This window comes from Vipera berus, assembly GCF_964194415.1.
Source record: "Vipera berus genome assembly, chromosome: 2".
In the NCBI taxonomy this organism is placed as follows: Eukaryota; Metazoa; Chordata; class Lepidosauria; order Squamata; family Viperidae; genus Vipera; species Vipera berus.
The window spans coordinates 171789706-171810536 of NC_138203.1; the positions used below are offsets into that span (position 1 = coordinate 171789706).

The 20831-nt window shown below is 39.3% G+C and overlaps 1 protein-coding gene across 2 annotated transcripts in view; it reads right to left on the reverse strand.

Annotated features, from left to right (window-relative positions):
* Positions 1-3509: 3509 nt before the first annotated feature.
* Positions 3510-20831, reverse strand: part of MXRA7 (matrix remodeling associated 7) — a 52846-nt gene continuing 35524 nt past the window's right edge. Inside the window, exons 3-4 of one of the 2 annotated variants that reach the window (XM_081319954.1) lie at positions 18749-18842; positions 3510-3818 (exon numbers count right to left, since the gene is read on the reverse strand). In XM_081319954.1, coding sequence (XP_081176080.1) covers positions 3779-3818; positions 18749-18842 — 134 coding nt within the window. In that variant the 3' untranslated portion in view covers positions 3510-3778. Of the gene's footprint in view, positions 3819-18748; positions 18846-20831 lie in introns of both variants that reach the window. The other variant, XM_081319953.1, reaches the window with a different exon arrangement.

The window sequence follows — 20831 nt, forward strand, 5'->3', positions numbered from 1 at the left end:
AAGGTGTGGCCTCCTGAGCCCTTTTTTTGCATTCACTAATGCTTGTTAGACCTCTTATAAGTAAGAGGGTATTTTTAAAGTTTCTGAAGTTTCTCTCTGATCTTTGGGTTTTTCTCTGGATGGCCACTGCTCCCTTTGATGCCCTTCTTCCTACTTCCATGCTGACCAATGCAGATCCTTACATGCTTGCTCTCAAAAAGCGCAGGCGTCACGTTGCAGATGCTCCTAGGATTTTTTTTTCTAAATGCTTATGTGCCTATAGCATCACACCTGTCAGTCCACCAAGAAGGGGGGGGGAGGGAAAAAAAACCCGACAAAATCATGCCAAGTCATAATGGGGCATATTTGGTTTTTTTAACACAGTGTAAAAATGTCAGTCCAGTTGCCCACATAAGGTAGGCAATGTTTCCCCTTGATGTCTTCTTTAGCAGTTAAAGATAAAAAGTAAAGGTTCCCTCCCTTGCACATGCGTGCTAGTTGTTTCCGACTCTAGGGGCCAGTGCTCATCTCCATTTCACAGCCGAAGAGCCAGCGCTTGTCCGAGGACGTCTCCCTGGTCATGTGGCCGGCATGACTAGACGCCAAAGGCGCACGGAACGCTGTTACCTTCCCACCGTAGTGGTCCCTATTTTTCTACTTGCATTTTTTACGTGCTTTCGAACTGCTAGGTTGGCAGAAGCTGGGACGAGTAACAGGCTGAGCGCCTGTTACTCGTTACGTGGCACTCAGGATTTGACCCGCCAAACTGCTGACCTTCTGATTGACAAGCTCAGCGTCCTAACCCACTGAGCCACCGCGTCCCTATCTTTAGCAATTACAGTGGTACAAATTATGCAGATGCATAGAAGCAAACTGTGGTAGAAAAAGTATTCTCAGTGGTTTACCCACCAGTGATATGTAATATTAGGCTGAAGATTTAGGATTTAGGAACTGACATTGGGAGGAAAAAAAATCACTGGAAACCCTCTTCCTTTTTTATTGCACTTCTAAAAAGACTTGGATTGTCAACGAGCTTGGCTCAGAATTACTACCAGCTGTGAAAAATGGCCAGCAAAGTTTACCTGTATGCAAACATCCTTAGTTAGGATGGTATTACTGTTGTAATTACATCTATACAGTTGTATGCAAAAGTTTAGCACTCTTGATCAAACTGTTTCAATGAATCCCTAAGTGAACAGAAGCTAACAGAACCCTTACATAGTACAAAATTAAATTTTCTCTGCAAATTTGAATGCAAGCTTACTATTTATGTGTAGTTGTTAATAGATTCAAAACAAAACAATGGTGAATATTACAGGTGTGAAACATTTGGACACCTTTCCAATCAGTATTTTTAAAACCTCCTTTGGAAGAAATAAACACTTCCAACTGTTTCTTGTAGCTACCTAAGGATCTTTCTATTCTTACTTTTTAAATGTTTTCTCACTCTTCTTTGAAGAATATTTCAAGCTCAGAAATAGTCATAAGTTTCTTTGCATGCTATGCTTGATTGGGATCTCTTTATAAATTTTCAGTAATATTCAATTCTGGGGACTGTGAATGACTTCCTTTCTTGTAAGAATTTAAAGTATGGTTTAAGGCAGACATGTCAAACACAAGGCCCGGGGCCCAGATCCGGCCCGTGAAGTGGTTTCATGCGGCCCGCGAAGCCATCCTGGAAACAGTGAGGGAACGGCCCCCACTGCCTTGGCCCTGGCCCAGAGACCATCCTCCTGCCAGAGACCCTCAGATCTGTCCCACTCCTGCCCAGGCCCCCATAGGCACCCTTGATGCGAACGATGTAGAGCTGGCCACACCCACCCAGCAGGCTGTACGCACTCTAGCCACGCCCACCCAGTAGGCCACGCCCACCCTAGCCATACCCACCCGGCCCCCTGAGGGCAACCGCAATGCTGATGCGGCCCTCAATGAAATTGAGTTTGACACCCCTGGTTTAAGGCCAAGCAATCATAAATTTTCTAGTTCAAATTTAAATCTGAATTTATTGGAAGCAAGAGCTATGTGTATACTATGCATATTTACAAACACAATGACCAGTCATGAAAACTATTTAAATGTTTATTGGACTGAAAAATGGCAATATACATTTTGAAACTGCTAGAAATTATATAATCCTTTGTACAAGATCTACCTTCATATTTAGAAAAACAAAAAACCCCACTCAGACAGCATTATTTGTCATTATTGAAGAGATAGCTTTGCTCATTTCCACTAGGCATTTTCCTTATATATGTATTGCTGCATACTGAAAGATTATATTGTATATAAGGCATTATTTGCATAGTTAATGGTGTTTTGAACACTGAGTCTATCAATGTGAATTGGAGGCAAAGTGGTTGCTAACAAATATCTCAAAGCAGAGTGTCCTTATATGAATGGGGTTGCAAACTGTACTATATTAGTGAAAAAAGATATAGGAATGGAAGCTTGCCATTTAAAAAATAATTATGTCAAAGCTTCCTGCTGTTTCTTAAATAAGCCTGGCCTTGGGGGGGGGAATTAGTCTAGAGAAAACAGTTCTTAAACCTATGTGTCCCAAAGAATGACTGACTAAATAATTTCAAGTATTTTCAAATAATTAAGATTTTGTTTCAAAAAGTAACTGGGGGTGGATTATGAAGCTTTCCCTCAAAATATAGGAGAGCAACATTAAAAAAAAATATCCAATCTATCAAACAGGAAGTGATTATCAGTAAAACATCAAAATTGATGCGATGACAGAATAGTGACACAACATAAAAAATGGATATATCTTTAATCTTATTTAGGAAATGTAAAATTGGTAACCAAAGGGCCATTTTACATTCTATAGCTCACATTTTCAGATTCCATTCTTGGGAACAGGCTTGAAATGTCAAGTAAACAAAAGAATTAGCTAATGAAGTGCTTTCAATCATTGTAATTAAAATTAGTCACAAATTGTTATACTAAGACTGCAATCCTATACTCTTATTTAGGAGTACACCCCACTAAATTCAGTGGGACAAACTTCTAAATGTATGTGTATATGATATAGGATTATAGGGTAAATCTTTGTTTCTTAGGACTTCCTTCTATCCAAGATGAAATACTGTTTCATTTTCAAGAGGCCAGAGTCTGTATCATGCAACCAGGCTTCCATCTGTGGGTGGAAGGAACCTTCAGAAGGTTTTATATATTACAGCTCTGTCTTCAAATTTATCTAGGTGGTGTTTTGGTCCAGGACAGGGTGGTGAAAAGGGGTCAACTCTAGCATGTTCTACCATCCAGACAGAAAACAGGTCCATTGTACAATAACTGATCACTTTTGTCTAGGTCAGGGGTAGGCAACCTCGGCTCTTTTATGACTCGTGGACTTCAACTCCCAGAATTCCTGAGTCAGCTATGCTGACTTAGGAATTCTGGGAGTTGAAGTCCACGAGTAATAAAAAGAGCCGAGTTTGCCTACCTCTGGTCTAGGTTATCTAGTTAATCTTTTTTCTTTTTGTTTTGTTTGGGGGAGGCAGCAGATATGGAGTACCGAACACAACAAAGTCTGCTTGTTTTATTCCCCCAGAGGTCTTACTTTACATCCAAAAACAGAACCCTCACAATGTAGTCTGTTATTTTCTCTAGTCATACAATTCTCCAGACCAGACACCCCAACTTGTTCCGATCTTGATATTACAAGGAAGGATTCTGAGGAACTCAGCTTCAGCCAAACAGAAAGTCTTATATTTTGAGGGATACTTTTCGGTTGTGTTTGGGGTTTGGCCCTTTTATTTTTCCTCAAGCCTTTAAAAATGCCAAAAGATAAGTCTTAGGAAGAGTCTAGGGATAACTTCATATAGTCTTCAGTTCTGCAAAGAAAAACAAGAAGAAAATAAAGAGAATACATTTTAATTGTGCCACTTTGGGTTAGTTATATATTACTAATGCTTTTATTTTTTTTAATAAGAGGAGAATAACTCAGTGCAGGGAAGGAGTTTTAAGGAAAGTTTCTAGACCTTTGGGGCATACACAAATAACATAAGGATGCCTCAAGTTTTAAGAGGTTACTTCATCATTTGCAGCAGGATAGCCTATGCCAAAGAACATGAGTATGTTATCTACATCACCTCTCATTTTCCATCAGGAACATTTCACATTTCTTTCTAACCCTATCAAGTGAAAACTGACAAGGATCTCTTGGACATTTGGGGAAAGGATAAATACAGAACTGTGTCTGTACTAAGTACTACCTTCTTTAGCAATCCCATGATTTGTTGCTCAGATTCATGAACCAGCCCTATGGGTTCAGACGTGGGGATTAAAATATGAGCTGTTCTATTTGTCAGAAGCCAGTCTTGCTAAGCCCAGAATTGGAACTTGCAATGAATGGGACTGTCATACTGCACAGCTATCAACAAACTCCTTTTTGTACTGGTAGCTAACACTTTCCAAAAATGTATCCAGTCTAGGAATGCTACTTTCATTTTCAATTGTGTGTTTTTGTAAGTCAAATACTAGGTTCATAAATATTAAGAAAGCATATGCTTGGTGAGGATCATTTGGTGATGGTGTGAAGACTTGTAAACCATTTATCATAGACTGCTACTGAAATGGCTGCTGATTGTAAATAACATCCAGTTCTTAAATATCAGGCAATGCATAAAATGTAAATGCTGTACTTTTTAAGTTGCAAAAAGTCTTACTGCTGCACAACCTTTTTTTCTCTTTCAGTTGAGGACAGCTAAAGCAATATTTATGAATTAATGACCATCTATAGTTATGCAGCTCCTTGGCAGTTAATGAGATTAAAACCTAAAATGGACAATCTGAAGCTCCAGGAACAGATGAAGCCTTCAAAACTCTCTTCTGCACACACACACACACACCACCTCCCAACAAATTTTCTTTGTCTATACAGTTGCTGTTAGTTCCTTAACATTTTGAGGTAGGAAACATGTGGACATGAAAGTATAAGATCTAAAATACGGGGGGGGGGGGGAGGCCACAGACCCAGGGAAAAGATTGGTCCACATGGATGACAAGCTGCTACTAATCTCTTTGGTCTTTTTCTTTTTCTTCCCAAGAAGAGCTATTTCAACAGTTAGAACTGAAGAAGCTTCTTGGGTAAGAAGCAAAACGTTTTCAAAGAAAAAATGAACAAAATCTAGTTGCCTTTTGGAAAAAGCACCTTTGCGATATTTCAATAGACTATAGCTAGTTGCTAAATTTTATTTTAATAGATGATGGATATTAAAAAATGGGCCATCCAAGAGTTCCAGCTATAAGTAATCAGAGATTAGCTCTGTAAAAAAAAGTGGCCAACAAGCTATTCTATACTGTACTGTTCTGATATCCCTGTGCTTATGCTTTATTTTTAAGTGATATATAGTGTGCTCGTTTACTGTTATATTCTGAATGGCCCATTTTGTAAAGTAACTTTTGGGCAAGCAGATTGAGTAACATTTGGAAGTCATTATTTTTAAGCTGTCATTAACATTGTCATTACATTAATAGCTGTGTTAAAGCTTTTTTAACTCCATCTATTTCAGCTGAAATATTTCTTCCCAGCACATATTATAACATCAGTTGAGAATGCAGGCAGAAGGAACTCACTTGCTTTCATATGTTAATTCAACAACACTACAACAAGTCATTGGTATGCCAGGTTGACATCCTAATACTTTAGCCCGAAGCTACAGAAATTTTTGGAACCTTCAGGTCATTATTGTTTACTATTATTGCAAACACAATACCATAGTAAAAGCAGCAGAATTCTCTGACTGATTTTGGGCTGAGAGAGGGGGAATATTTTCCTTGGACATGTAAAGTTTATTTTCAGATTTAATTTACCAATTTCCCCCCTAGGTTTGCTGTTAATTTGCTGCTGAATTACCTCAGTGATCTGAAAACCTTCAGGGCTGCAAAAACTATAGTTAGGGGATCATGCATAGCTTGTAGTTTACACCCCATCTACCATCACTCCAAAATGTTTATTTTTGCTAACAATTATTATTTAAACCGATGGCTTTATGTTTTACCTGAGAAACCCTAAAATTGTCTGGAGTAATTCTTCGTTATAGAACTGTTTAATATGATGGAATATTATCTAATTCTTATCATCTCTTTTATGAGGACATACTTAGAAAATACAGGTCAAAGCTGAGAGCTGACTTTCAAACTGAGAGCTTCGAAGTTTACATCTGGAAAACAAATTCATCCAACTGCCTTCAACATTCCATGAATGAAACAGGATGGTAAAACTTTCATTCATACAGTCCCATGGCAGATGCTAATTTTCAAATGTCCTGATAGTTTCCTGATTTTGACTCGCCTTTTACCCTTGCTATCAAAGAACTGCATCCACAACATCTAGCTGCAGGCAGAAAATGGCTGACTATGACAGGGTCAGAAATACGAATAAGGAGACAAATTCCTTGTGTGTCCAATCACACTTGGGCAATAAAGAATTCTATTCTATGAAGTATAGAAGAATATACTGCGAAAACTGCAGGTAGGCTAATGAGAACTAGAAGCTGAGCAAAAATGGAAAGCAATCAAGGGCTCAAAGTAGCTTTCCTTGTCATCCTCCAACACAACCCCTTCTCTTGAGCAGAATACTGCAGTTGTAGAGAAAAAAAGAATATCCATACAATTCCTGTAGAGACTTATGGAGATGGTCTTGAGGGGAATATTCAGCAGCCATCTCTCAGACCCAGAAAAAAAAGACAGAAGCAATCCTTAAAGTATGGGGGAAAAGGTAATATTTGGAAGAGATTCAGGCTGGCTCCTCCTGGACTCACTAAGTGGGAGGAGAGGAAAAACACAACCAGATTTGCAAGGTTCTGTTAATATAGCTTATTTCTATAAAGCTGACTTCTAATTTTCTTGTGGAATCTGTTTCCTGATCTAGACAACCCGAAAAGGCTAGAATTTTCTCCAGTGTGATTTATTTCTTAATATAATTTTTTTTTAAAAAAATCCAAGATCAATTCTATGCCAGGCACATTTAGGAAATGTGTCACAAAAGAGAATCAGGTACAGGCATAAAAAAAACCCATCAAATTTTTATATGCCAAAATACAACATCGGACTGTACAGTTAAGAAAACTTACTACTGCTTTTGAAAAATAATAGCAATTGTAAAAGCACAGAGCAATCAGCTACTTTGTAGTCCAAAGCATCTTTTTGATTTGCCAGTTCTTTCCATACAATGTTGCTGAATTTTTCACAAGGTGTTCTGGTGCCCCAGATAACTGCTAGAAGAACTACGTCTTGCTGCCAGAAAATATTGGGTGAGCCAGATTGCTGATATTTGGGAGATTATAGCTGATCTGCTTTTTCTATCCTACTTCTTTAGTAAATAAAATTTACTAAATGTATATTAGGCTATTTTCACAAATTATACCTGCAGCAATATCTGGGTCTTTCTACTGGTTGGATCAGGTCATTGCTAAAGTTACTCAAAATCACAATCCAGATGAAATAGCTTACTGAAGCCTTAGTGAACCTACTGGACAATGCATGGGATTTCACTATGACTGGAAGGCACCCAGGTGAAAAAGCTGATTTATGAAAAGTGGTCTGGTCTGGAAATCTTTCATGAGTTAACACGGAGGTCCCCAACCTTTTGGGCATCAGGAACCAGTTACGTGGAGAGAGGTTTTTCCACGGACTGGAAGTTGCATAGTTTTGTGTGCTGCCTGCATCTTGCAGATGGGGCTTTGCTTCTTTGTGCAGACCGGTGGCTGGCATGCCGTGGCCCGGTACTGGTCCACAGATCGGGGTTTGGGGACCGCTGGGTTAACAGACTGAACAGCATTTAAACTTAATTTGAAGAGTAACATTTCCTACCCTCATACCCCACAGAGGACAAGGGCAATAACTGAAATTTGACAACAATACCTGTTGCCCCCAATGTGGTTTGACTGGGAATAAATAGTAACTGTATTCCAAGACATCCAGAAACACCCAGGCTGGGGAAAGGTACACTTGGCAGTTTTATTGAGTCCACCAACTCCCCCAAAGTGTTTGTCCATCCTTCTTGCCCAACCTTCTATCGTGCTGCAGAAGATGAAATGAAAAAAAGGAGCAGAAACTTACCAGCCTCTCTTATCCCAAAGAAGCACCATGCTGGATAGGAAAGCAAAGGAGTGAGAGGAGGAGGAGGAAGAGGAGGAGGCAAGTGTAGAGGAGGCATGAAGGACATGAAGAGGTGAAAGTATTCACCATCCCAAGGCAACACATAAACACACACCGTTTCAGCAAGCAAAAATTATGGGGAAGTTAGCAGAAGAGCATGCACTGAAGAGCAGGATTAGCAGATGCCAAGGGGTAACTGTTCCAAGAGATCCCCACCCTTATGAAGGCTGGTGTTTGGGAAAAGGGAAACTGGAAATTTTTTTGGATGCCTTGATTAATCTTCTGCTCCTTTGGCTTATATACAGGAGCTGTTATGAATTTCCAGTCCAAATTTAAGTATAGCTTACATACCGATTTGTTGTTATAAGAAGACAATCTTTTTCTTTTTTAAAGAAAAGAAGAAGCAGACCTCAAATGGAAAACTCTGCCCTCTCTTACTGTACCTTCTTGGATTTCACCAAGGGATTATGGCCCAATAGCTTTTAATGACAGATGTTGTTCTTTCATTTAGGTGATTTGAGTTTCAGATTGTGGTATCCAATTTGCTGCAAGCTTTTCTCATCGCTGAAGTTTAGATGAAAGGCAAGGACAATTGGAAGAGCATCTCTGTCTTACTTTATATCTCACTCCTTTCCTCGTCTGATAAATGAATGCCTATTGGTAAGCAAGTATTTGTACATCTTCTCTCCCCCAAGTAGCTAACAGAACATGTGATACTGCTATAACGATCTTCATTCCATATTCCCCATCTCTGGGGGAATGGAAGTAGGAAAGCATGATGACAAGGAAAGTTCCTCCATGCAATATAGAAGGGGAAGAGATCTACATATGTAATTATATTTCTAAGAAGCACCTAAGCAGGATTTGAGGATATAAGCTCTCCCACTGTTAATTCCCAGCATCCAGTCTTCAGATGTATAAATCTCTAACCTGGAGGTAATACGCAAACATAATAATTAGCAATCATTGTTCACTTTCTTTTCTATTGATTTCTAATTTTCCACAAACTTGGAGGGTGTATTTGTGCTGGATGTTCCGTAATTGGGAGAAGCAATTTTCTGTCCCATTCTCAATTTCTCTCACCTACCCACTACTGAAAGAAAAGTGATAAAAGAAGTTTTGCAGCAAATGACTAGAAGTACACATTCGGTTTGTAAAAACAGGTTTCCCATTCTAAATCTGTTGTATTATTGTTACTTTAGCAACAGGTAGAGCATTTACAAAGCTGGGAAACTTCAGTTCTATAAATGTTGCTGAACTACAACTCCCAATATGTTCCCTTCTCCCATTTGCCCTGGGTAGGTCTAGTGAAAATGGTTAAAAAACAAAAGCGCTTAAAGGACCACAGGTTCCCCATCCCATCGAATAAATATGTACAAATCTGTTATGTTCTCAACTTCAGTAAGGAACAGCAGTTGGGGAGATTTGTCTCCCCTGTTGCTTAAATAATGCTAAACACCTTGTATTAATAGCAATAGCAGTTAGACTTCTGTACTACTTCACAGAGCTTTGCATCCCTCTCTAAGCAGTTTACAGAGTCAGCCTATTGCCCCCAACAATCTGGGTTCTCATTTTACTGACCTCGGAAAGATGGAAGGCTGAGTCAACCCTGAGCCAGTCAGGATCCAACTCCTGGTGCTGAGCTGCAATACTGCATTCTAGCCACTGCACCACCACAGCTCATAATACCAATTTAATCTTCAACAATTTGCCAAATATGCTAGGAAATATACATTTGAGAAATATTATGAAAGATACAGCAAACCACTCCAAAATTACCTATCAAGATTCCTCCGGAAAAGGCTAGTTACTAAAAACTGAAGGAGATGTGCCCAAATAATGCAATTTATCAAAAGGGATTTTGTTGGCAATTTCAAGTAAGAAAACATCTTCATCTTATGAGAGGCCTTCATAGTGTTGTCTTTCAAGGAAAAATGAAAAATACAACATATAGTAACTGAAAGATTAGAATTGCAAATATGCAGGAAACCATTGTTCAAGCTTCAAAGCGTGCATTAAAATTGTTTTATAAATAAATACATAATACAGGTCCTATTGGAATTAATTGGATGTACATTTGAAGGCCTGGAACTGACTCAACTTGAATTTAACCCATTTGGAGTGCATTAAATGTCTGCCATTTAATGAAAAACTGCAGCTCCTACCTATAATCTAAACATTGACTGAATAGGCTGAAGCTGGTGCCTCAGTTGTTGTTGTTAGCTGCGAAGTCGTGTCCGACTCATCGCGACCCTATGGACAACATTCCTCCAGGCCTTCCTGTCCTCTACCATCTTCTGGAGTCCATTTAAGCTCACGCCTACTGCTTCAGTGACTCCATCCAGCCACCTCATTCTCTGTCCTCCCCTTCTTCTATTGCCCTCGATCTTTCCCAGCATTAGGCTCTTCTCCAGTGAGTCCTTCCTTCTCATTAGGTGGCCAAAGTATTTGAGTTTTAGCTTCAGGATCTGGCCTTCTAAAGAGCAGTCAGGATTGATCTCCTCTAGGACTGACCGGTTTGATCGCCTTGCAGTCCAAGGGACTCGCAGGAGTCTTCTCCAGCACCATAGTTCAAAGGCCTCAATTCTTTGGCGCTCAGCCTTTCTTATGGTCCAACTTTCACTGCCATACATTGCAACTGGGAAGACCATAGCCTTGACTATACGCACTTTTGTTGACAGGGTGATGTCTCTGCTTTTTAGTGTGCTGTCTAGATTTGCCATGGCTTTCCTTCCCAGGAGCAAGCGTCTTTTAATTTCTTGGCTACAGTCCCCATCTGCAGTGATCTTGGAGCCCAGGAAAACAAAATCTGTCACTACCTCCATTTCTTCCCCATCCATTTGCCAGGAATTGAGAGGGCCAGATGCCATGATCTTGGTTTTCTTAATGTTAAGTTTCAACCCAAGTTTTGCACTCTCCTTCTTCACCCGCAACAAGAGGCTCTTTAGTTCTTCTTCACTTTCTGCCATTAGAGTGGTATCATCTGCGTATCTTAGGTTGTTGATATTTCTTCCGGCAATCTTAATTCCAACTTTTGATTCATCTAGCCCTGCCTTTCTCATGATGTGCTCTGCATATAAGTTAAATAGGCAGGGCGACAGTATACAGCCTTGCCGGACTCCTTTCCCAATTTTGAACCAATCAGTGGTTCCGTGTCCAGTTCTCACTGTTGCTTCTTGACCCGCATATAGGTTTCTCAAGAGACAAATAAGATGGTCTGGTACTCCCATCTCTTTAAGAACTTGCCACAGTTTGTTATGATCCACACAATCAAAGGCTTTAGCATAGTCAATGAAGCAGAAGTAGATGTTTTTCTGGAACTCCCTAGCTTTCTCCATGATCCAGCGTATGTTGGCAATTTGATCTCTAGTTCCTCTGCCTCTTCGAAATCCTGCCTGTACTTCTGGTAGTTCTCGATCCACATACTGCTGGAGTCTAGCTTGTAGAATTTTAAGCATGACTTTACTAGCATGAGAAATGAGTGCAATGGTGCGATAGTTTGAACATTCTTTGGCACTGCCTTTCTTTGGAATTGGAATGTAAACTGATCTTTTCCAATCCTGTGGCCACTGTTGAGTTTTCCAAATTTGCTGGCAAATTGAGTGTAGCACTTTTACTGCACTGTCTTTTAAGATTTTGAATAGCTCAGCTGGAATACTGTCACCTCCACTAGCTTTGTTGTTGCTCAACTTTTCTAAGGCCCACTTCACTTCACATTCTAGGATGTCTGGCTCGAGGTCAGTGACCACCTCATTGTGATTATCTGGGACGTTAAGCTCGTTCTTGTATAGTTCTTCTGTGTAATTTTGCCACCTCTTCTTAATCTCTTCTGCCTCTGTTAGGTCCCTGCCATTTTGGTCCTTTATCATGCCCATTTTTGCATGGAATGTTCCCATTCATCTCTCCAATTTTCTTGAAAAGATCTCTGGTCCTCCCTATTCTATTGTTTTCTTCTATTTCTTTGCACTGTTCATTTAAGAAGGCATTTTTATCTCTTCTAGCTATTCTCTGGAATTCTGCATTCAATTGGGCATATCTATGTTTTTCTCCCTTGCCTTTCGCTTTCCTCCTTTCCTCAGCTATTTGCAAAGCTTCCTCAGACAGCCATTTTGCTTTCTTGCATTTCTTTTTCTTTGGGATGGTTTTGGTTGCTACCTGTTGTACAATGTTGCGAACCTCTGTCCATAGTTCTTCAGGCACTCTGTCTACCAGATCTAATTCCTTAAATCTATTTGTCACCTCTACTGTATATTCAACAGGGATATGATTTAATTCATACCTGAGTGGCCTAGTGCTTTTCCCTACTTTCTTCAGTTTAAGCCTAAACTTTGCAAGGAGAAGCTCATGGTCTGAGCCACAGTCAGCTCCTGGTCTTGTTTTTACCGACTGTATAGAGCTTCTCCATCTTTGGCTGCAGAGCATATAGTCAATCTGATTTCTGTGTTGACCGTCTGGTGATGTCCATGTGTAGAGCCGTCTCTTGGGTTGTTGGAAAAGAGAGTTTGCTATGACCATCGTATTCTCTTGACAAAATTCTATCAGCCTGTGCCCTGCTTCTTTTTGTACTCCAAGGCCAAACTTGCCTGTTATTCCAGTTATCTTTTGGCTTCCTACTTTAGCATTCCAATCCCCCATGATGATAAGGACATCATTTTTTGGTGTTAGTTCTATAAGGTGCTGTAGGGCTTCATAGAACCGGTCAATTTCATCCTCTTCAGCACCGGTGGTTGGGGCATAGACTTGTACTACTGTGATATTGAATGGTTTCTCTTGGATTCGAACTGAGATCATTGGTGCCTCAGTAGGGAGCTATGAATAATCCTTGGAGCCTCTTTGACTGACTGCTCTCCCTCCCTGTTGTTTTTCTCCCTCTTCATGTTGCCCAATTCCTGAAGGAGTACAAGCAAGCTTGGAGAGGAGCAAAAAGAAAGAGCAATATCCTCACTTTTTCTGGAAGACCTGCAACTCAAGCAAAGAGCTTTCTCTGTAAGTGGGTAGGGGCAGCATGTTGACGAAGCAGGACAATTTATTCTGATGCCTATACAACACACTAAGGACTATTATTCTCTGGTGTCTGCAAAGCCCTTATAAATAGGCTTATAAATACCGGAGGGAACATGGCAGACACTGTATTTTGTCAGGCAAAATATCAAAAACCTACAGTACCATCCATGGTGCTCAACAGATGCTAATTTAAACAAAAGAGATTGAAGCATGTGCTTTGATTGATTATGCCACCGATATCTCACAGTAGCTAAGAGCAGGACCTTTACATTGAAAAACAAAACTTTTCTACTGATAGCAATGTACTGACTCTCAAGCAAGCCACTCTCTCAGCCTTAATCTCCTCCATAGAAACTGTGACCTACGACCGATTTGGACAGACAGTTCCTCCAGGCCCAAAAGTGGGGAACTGCCACCCAGTACTCACTGAATTAGCCAAGTTGCCCAAAGTTCAGGTTTCAAATTGGAGGGACAGGTTGGTCCCCTTAGCTAAAGACTGTGGGTGAGGTAATAGATGGGAAAGGCCAGCAGCATATGTTCCACTAGGCAAAAGTGCACCTCTTTGTTTTTCCGTTGAACTGTGGTGCTCCTGATAAATGAAGTGGGGCACAGAGGAGAGGGAGACTTAATTTATTAGTTATGAATAGGGAGAAGGGGAGGAGGTGCAGGGGGAGGGGGAAACACGGTCAGCTTTAGTTTCCAGTCACATTAGCAGAGGTTATAGGTGGAACCACTACTTCTAAGAAGTATCATCTCCTTACCAAAAAGATTTGCAAGAAATGTTTGTGGCCGAGGACCTAAGGTACTTGCTACAGGGAGGTGAGGTCAGAGGTCAGCTCAATCCTGCAATATAATAAACGCAGCAAACCTGGGTCACATCAAAATGGCAGCAATGCCAGGCAATGCCCAACAGGAAAAAAAGAAGAAAGAAAGAAAGAAAGAAAGAAAGAAAGAAAGAAAGAAAGAAAGAAAGAAAGAAAGAAAGAAAGAAAGAAAGAAAGAAAGAAAGAAAGGAAGGGTGCACACGTAGGCACATGGCATGAAGAACCAAAGGCTCGAAGGGCGGATGGCATGGCTTTCCTCAGCTGATTCAGTGTAGCTCCTTACCTGAGGGCAGCCCTGCCCAAAGAAACCACAACAAAGGAGGAGGGTTTGGAAAAGCCTGAAATGGAAAACTGCTGGTGCCACCACCAGCTCTCCGAGGGAGGGGGGAAACAAAACAAAACAAAACAAAACAAAAAAGCTGGGAGAAACAAACACAGACAGACAGACAAGGTCACAATGACAAGAAACAGAGAAACCGTTAGAAGAAATGCAACAGTCTGCCAGATGCCCATTAGCACAAGAGGTGGTGGGGGGGGGAGAGAGGGAGAAAGGAATTTGCAAACAGCTCTGCACAGGCCAAGGCAGCAAGCATTAAGTAGGGAAGGTGAATTTGGAAAGTGGATAAAGGACACAGGAAACCCTGGTCGATGGTGTAGCTGCAATCAAGGTGTAGGTGGAAAAAGTTGTTACAAAACCTTTCTTTCCTTAGGAAAGTGCTGTCCTAGGAAGTTACTCAGGTTTGTGTCAAGTAAAAGATGAGTTTGGGTTATCTTTAAACACTTGTGTAACAAAGGTCAGGGAACCCTGCTTAGTTATCGTTGCATGTGTTCCTCTGTATTAATTTTATTTTACAAAGCCGCTCCAAGTGCAACCTATTCTGAGTGACTCAGGATTCCTGAGAATGTGCCCGATAAATTAACATTTACACTTGATTTCTCCAGTGTGTAATTCTTCAGATGTGCGGGATACAAACCCTTAACATTTCCAACCAAGGTGGCAGATGGAATACATTTGGAGGGCACCACCATCAGAGAAGGCCGATTTGCACAATTGTCAAAGCAGGCCTGTGTAGCACAGTGTCTGGAACTGATGCAGCATTTGTAGCTGTGCATTTAGTTCCAGAGGGCTCAAAGTGCGTTTACTGGTTTGTTGTATAATGAGATGAAATATGTAATTCAAATAATAGTCATATTTGATCAGCTGCCTGTGGTACACAACTGGTTAAGTATTGGCACAACGGAGCATGCTGGGCATGACTGACTGCTATAGAGCCACAGCATTAGTTTATAGCTATAGCCTCTAAAGGCCCATTGATGCCACTTTTCTCATAGTGCCCAATAGAACCAAATAAATAATCTAATGCCCAGGAAGACAGTTTCTAGTCATGACTAGTCAAACTAGAGTCATCAATAGGCAGAGGAAATTGAGAAAATAAATATGAATCACACCATTCACAAAGCAAAAATGAACACAGCAATGGGATAATTATTTCTAGACTCTCTTTTGCCTGCCAGCGATGCCTCAGTTAAAAACTAGCTAATAATTCTGGAAATGATACTGTATTGGTATCAGTAATAATGATAGGAGTCCAGCATACTGGACTCTGAGAACCGTTGAATATTTGATAACGGAGGAATGTTCCAGGAGCCTTGATTTGTTTGACGGTGCAGCCTATAATTCCAGTTTTTACAAAAAGTACAATTAAAGGAATGCAACTCATTTGGGATTCATACATGAATGCAAATATGCCCTGTGCCCTGAATGTTGTGAGTGCAATGGAAGAATGGGAGGTAAATAATACTGCAGATGGCTCACAGTTTTGATGGTGATATACAATAGCCTTATTTAAAATGTATACCAAAATGAACATTGATTGTTCAGAGATGAACCTCAGCAAATAATTAAAGTTTGTGCATTTGTATCTTTGCTGTACTGTTAAAATTACTGTAAAACTCTCTCCTAAGGAAACATTGCACTAACAAATGTCTGAAGGCATTTCAACAGAACAGGGAATGAGTTTCTCTTTGATCAAAGAGACCATTTGTAAGACATTCAGTGGAGCTGACAAGATGACTCCCGGTCTCTTCCTGACCTACAATTCAACTGATAAATGCACTACACCCATACTTTAGGGAAGACTGTTTTTCTTCCATTTGTCTTAGTAGTACACCCTTCTCAAAATTAGGACTAATAAAAGGATTATCTGTATACTTAAACTGAATATATACACTTTTAGAGAAAAAGTTTTCCCCTGCCCAGTCATGTTCAACTCTAGGGGAGCAGTGCCCATCTCTGTTTCCTAGCCAAAGGAGATAGTGTTGTCGGAAGGCGCTTCTGTGTGGCCATCATGGCTATATGCCAAGGTGCATGGAATGCTGCTACTTTTCCATCAAAGTGATACCTATATATCTACTTGCATTTTCATGCTTTTGAACTGATAGGTTGGTAGGAGCTGGGGCAAAAATGGGAGCTCACTCCATCATGTGGTACTTGGATCTCAAACTGCCAACTTTCCGGTCACCAAGCCCAACACCTTAACTGCTAGGGCACTATGCCTCCTATACAATACACACATTTAAAACCTGCTAAAGTCACTCACAGATTCCCTTGTCTTCTCTACATGGTTACATAATTGCTTAGCCCTGCCAAAAAAAATCCACAGTATAAATGACTAACCACCAGTTTATATTTTTGGGGTGAAGAATTAATTTTGTTTGTTCATGTACATCTTAGATCAAGAACTGGGTAATAGGAGGCACATATGCACTGACAACTTGACGTTCCTAGTTAAACAGGAGGAACATTGGTATAGGCGACTTCTCATGCTGCAGCACTGAAGTGTTGACAAAAGCTGCCTTGCCTGAAATTCTACACAGCTGTTCAGCAGAAAGAAAAACTCATCCGTTGGATTTGATCCTTCCTAGTAGAAGTATGCACAACTCATGCCCCAGATTTACAAGTAATCCACCCCCAAATGATAGTAAGACTCCAATTCCTCCCTAGTTTTGACAAATACGGTAATTTTTAATTTAGTATATAAAACCAAATACACAGTAATAATCATACTATGGCTTTGTTTAATTAATTGTATTTAATTTCAATTAACTTTCAATTAAACCAAATTCAGTTTTGTATTTCATGCACCCAATTTTTTACCATGGCCCTTTCCCCATCCAAATCACGTTACTCAAGAAACGTGCAGCTTTCTGAGCAAAAGAAAGGATCCACAAAGGAGCCAAATTATTTGTACTGAAAGCAACCAAATAATACTGAATTTAGCGGCTCATCTAAATCTAAATCAAATGGTTTGATAAAAACTTATTTCCTTAAATGTTCCACAGAACTTTTATTTTGTGATGGTCACATTAGATTTGATTACCTATTTTTTTATTATTTTAATTCCATTTATATCCCGCCCTTCTCCAAAGACTCAGGGCGGCTTACAAGCTTAGCAGTAGCCTTCATTCTATGTATATGCCTGCTTATTAGGGCTTTCACCCCCCCCAAGCGGCATTATTACAAAGTCAGCTTAATTGCCCCCAACAATCTGGGTCCTCATTTTACCTACCTCGGAAGGATGGAAGGCTGAGTCAACCTTGAGCCTGGTGGGATGCGAACCTGCACTAATTGCAGGCAGCTGGTGTTACTTAAGGAGGCATTAGCCCACTGCTCCACCAAGGCTCTTGGCTATTATAATTATGAGTTTATATGTTATTTCAACCTTTTTCCCCTTATCAGAACATTCTATTCCAAAACATACAATTTTTATAGATTTAGTAGAATTTTCAGCTGAACTCGGATAGATGAAAGAACAATAGTTTTACTTTTGTATATCCTAATAGTTTAGAAGTTTTATTACTGAAGAGCTAAATAATGCAACAATGGAATTGTTGTAAAGAATGCATTTTTAAAGTAAGGGTTGGGCTTTATGGGGTTGATTAAATTTGCAAGAACATGAACCTCATCTGGTCAGATCATTAATGGATCAGACTTTGGGTCTCTATTTAGAAACACATTTTTTTAGCTCATAGTAAACATAATGGAGCAAAATCTGTAAGCAAATTTTAGCAAAAAACTAAGTAACAATATAAGCCAGAATTGCAAGACCTTTACAAAAAGGAATACAGTGTTAATCTATTTTTTAAACCAGAAAAGCAATGTTCTAAGCACACTCTATCAGTATATACTTATTCCTAACTGCATCTGTGCTGCAATTCTTCTACCATACGATTCCTAAACAATTTCTGAGATAGCAAGTAATTTATGGAACTTATTGCTGAATAACCAAATGTCTGCAAGTCAGGAAACCATTACAGTTTTCTTAATGGTAAACTGAAATATTTGACCCGGGTACTTTTTGGCATTTATGGTGAGTAAAAACAATTTTTGTAAATGTTAGAATTGGAAGAAATTGTCATTTTTTTATGAGGGACATGAAGACTTGTACTGTCATCACTTTAATGTGCTTGGTAATCATAATAAGGACCAAGGCATAGAACTACAAGATTTATGGTGAGTTTTGTTTAAACTGAGCTTACTTAGTGGTTTTGGCACCAGATCATCCACTGTAAATCTTGCTACTTTGACAAATGCTCTGTGAAATGAGAAGCAGCCAACAGATCCATTTCCAAGGGAGTGGGCAAGATTCTTCATGACTGAGACGTCACCCAAGAATTAATCTTTGATTATTAAGAAGACTGTACTGGTTCAACTGGGAAAGCTAAAAAAAACCTAAGACCAATTATACTTGATATGACACTGCAACTTAGAGGAAACAAGAGGGGTCAGAATCTTGAGTGATTCTGTTGAATTTAAAGAAAATCCAACTTACCTTTGTTCCTCTTCAAGTTCGTCTTTGGTCATCATTGTTTTATACTGGTTTCCTCTCAGTTTGCCAGGGCTATATTTAAAGGAGAACTTTTCATCTGCTACAAGAGAATGAAAGAAAGAAGAGAAAGGCTATTTGCTGTGGTAAAGTCCAATGAAATAGACCTTTAAAAATTTAAAAAGCTAACATTGGCCATGAAAAATTAATTGTTGGAAAGGAAAGGGGTGAGAAGACATGGAAGGGCTGATCAAGTGTGAACAAGAACTCCACTCCTACGTTTTGTTGTATAAAGCACCCAAAGGCAAGATGAGAAACAATGGATGGAAATTACTCAAGAAGAGAAGCAATCTAGAACTAAGGAGAAATTTTCTAAAGGTGAGAGCAATCAACCAATGGAACAACTTGCCTTTAGAGGTTGTGGGTGCTCCATCACTGGAGGCTTTTAAAGAGAGACTGGAAAATCATTGATCTGAAATGGCATAGGGTCTCCTGTTCAAGCAGGAAGTTGGACTAGAACAGGGGTAGGCAACCTCGGCTCTTTTATGACTCATGGACTTCAACTTCCAGAATTCCTGAGTCAGCTATGCTATGCTGACTCAGGAATTCTGGGACTTGAAGTCCATGAGTCATAAAAGAGCCGAGGTTGCCTACCTCTGGACTAGAATATCTCCAAGGTCCCTTCCAACTCTATTATTCTATGTTCTAATTAATCAAGTTCAGTCATCTGCAAGGCTCTGTACCATTTCAGCCCAGATTCTCAGAATAAGCTTAGGGTTTATTACTGACCATTTACAAAGTTTCTGATTCTGCTAGCATGATTTTGTACAGTTTGATTTATTTTAGGCACCACGTGAAAGTCCTTTAATATGCCTTTTTATAGTAGAGTTTTAGGCTGTAAATAATACAGTGTAATTCCCATTGATTCATATAGGCCTCAGTACTGAATTGACTTGGATTTTTATCATCTGTAAATGGCTTCCACAATTATTTTAATATCACTGTTCTACATCGTTTGAATTTCTAAATGGTAGCTTTGTTTAAGGATGCTGCAGAAATAGCAACAATAACTTTGTGGTGTCTTAAAAAACAGGAGTGTGTAAAACATTCAGACTTTGAGCTGCTTCATTGTACAAAACAGGCTGTTCCACTCAGATGGGAAGGGTTCCAATCTTAAAATAACTTTTAAAATAATGGTTAGTCAGAACACATCTAGTGAAACGATAACAATTTGATTCAAGCTTAGAATAGAACTGAAACATAATGTACACCTCTCCTTAAAAACAAACTTTACTGCAGATTTATTAGAGTATTATAGCCCATACAAATGGGCAAGTACATACAAATATCTTATTGTGTGAACAAAACAATTGTTTGTTAATTTGAGTTTAGGACATAGCACAGGACAACCAATAATTTCTTAGCCTCTTTTTTATGGCCTTTAGAACTGAAGGATCACTGAACGAAGATGGTTGAGGTGATTTAGTCATAGAAAAAATGAACGACGGCAAATATACATGTCCCAGGATAATGTTCAACCTAATCGATCCAGATTGGATCTTACAAAATGAACAAGTACTGAACTGTAAAACAAAGAAATGAAAAAAAAAAAGGTTTGAAGAGGTTTGAGAAAATCAAGTTGGATGGAATTAATTATATTAATTATATAATATAATTATATAATTAATTATAATATATATATATATATATATTACATATTCTAAGATCTAAATTGTATCTCCTGGCAGAATGAACTCTGAATATGGCATCCTTATCCACTATTTGAATAAGCCACTATTGAGTTCTTACAATGTGCTAAGCCAGAATATATAAAATATGATGGCTAGATTTTATACAATGTGGTAAAGGCAAAACAGAACAAAGGAGATTATGGTTTGTTATGAGTTGTGAAGTAGGCATATCATAACTAGGTTGCAAAAATCTAGATGACCACTAAATGGATGCAGATACTATTGCTTTGGTGTCATAGTATGGTTATCTAAACCTCTGCAGCGCATACATAGTACAATTACTAGGAATGGAGGCATTTTGACTTTGAATTATAGGAGCTGCAGTCTAATACATCTTG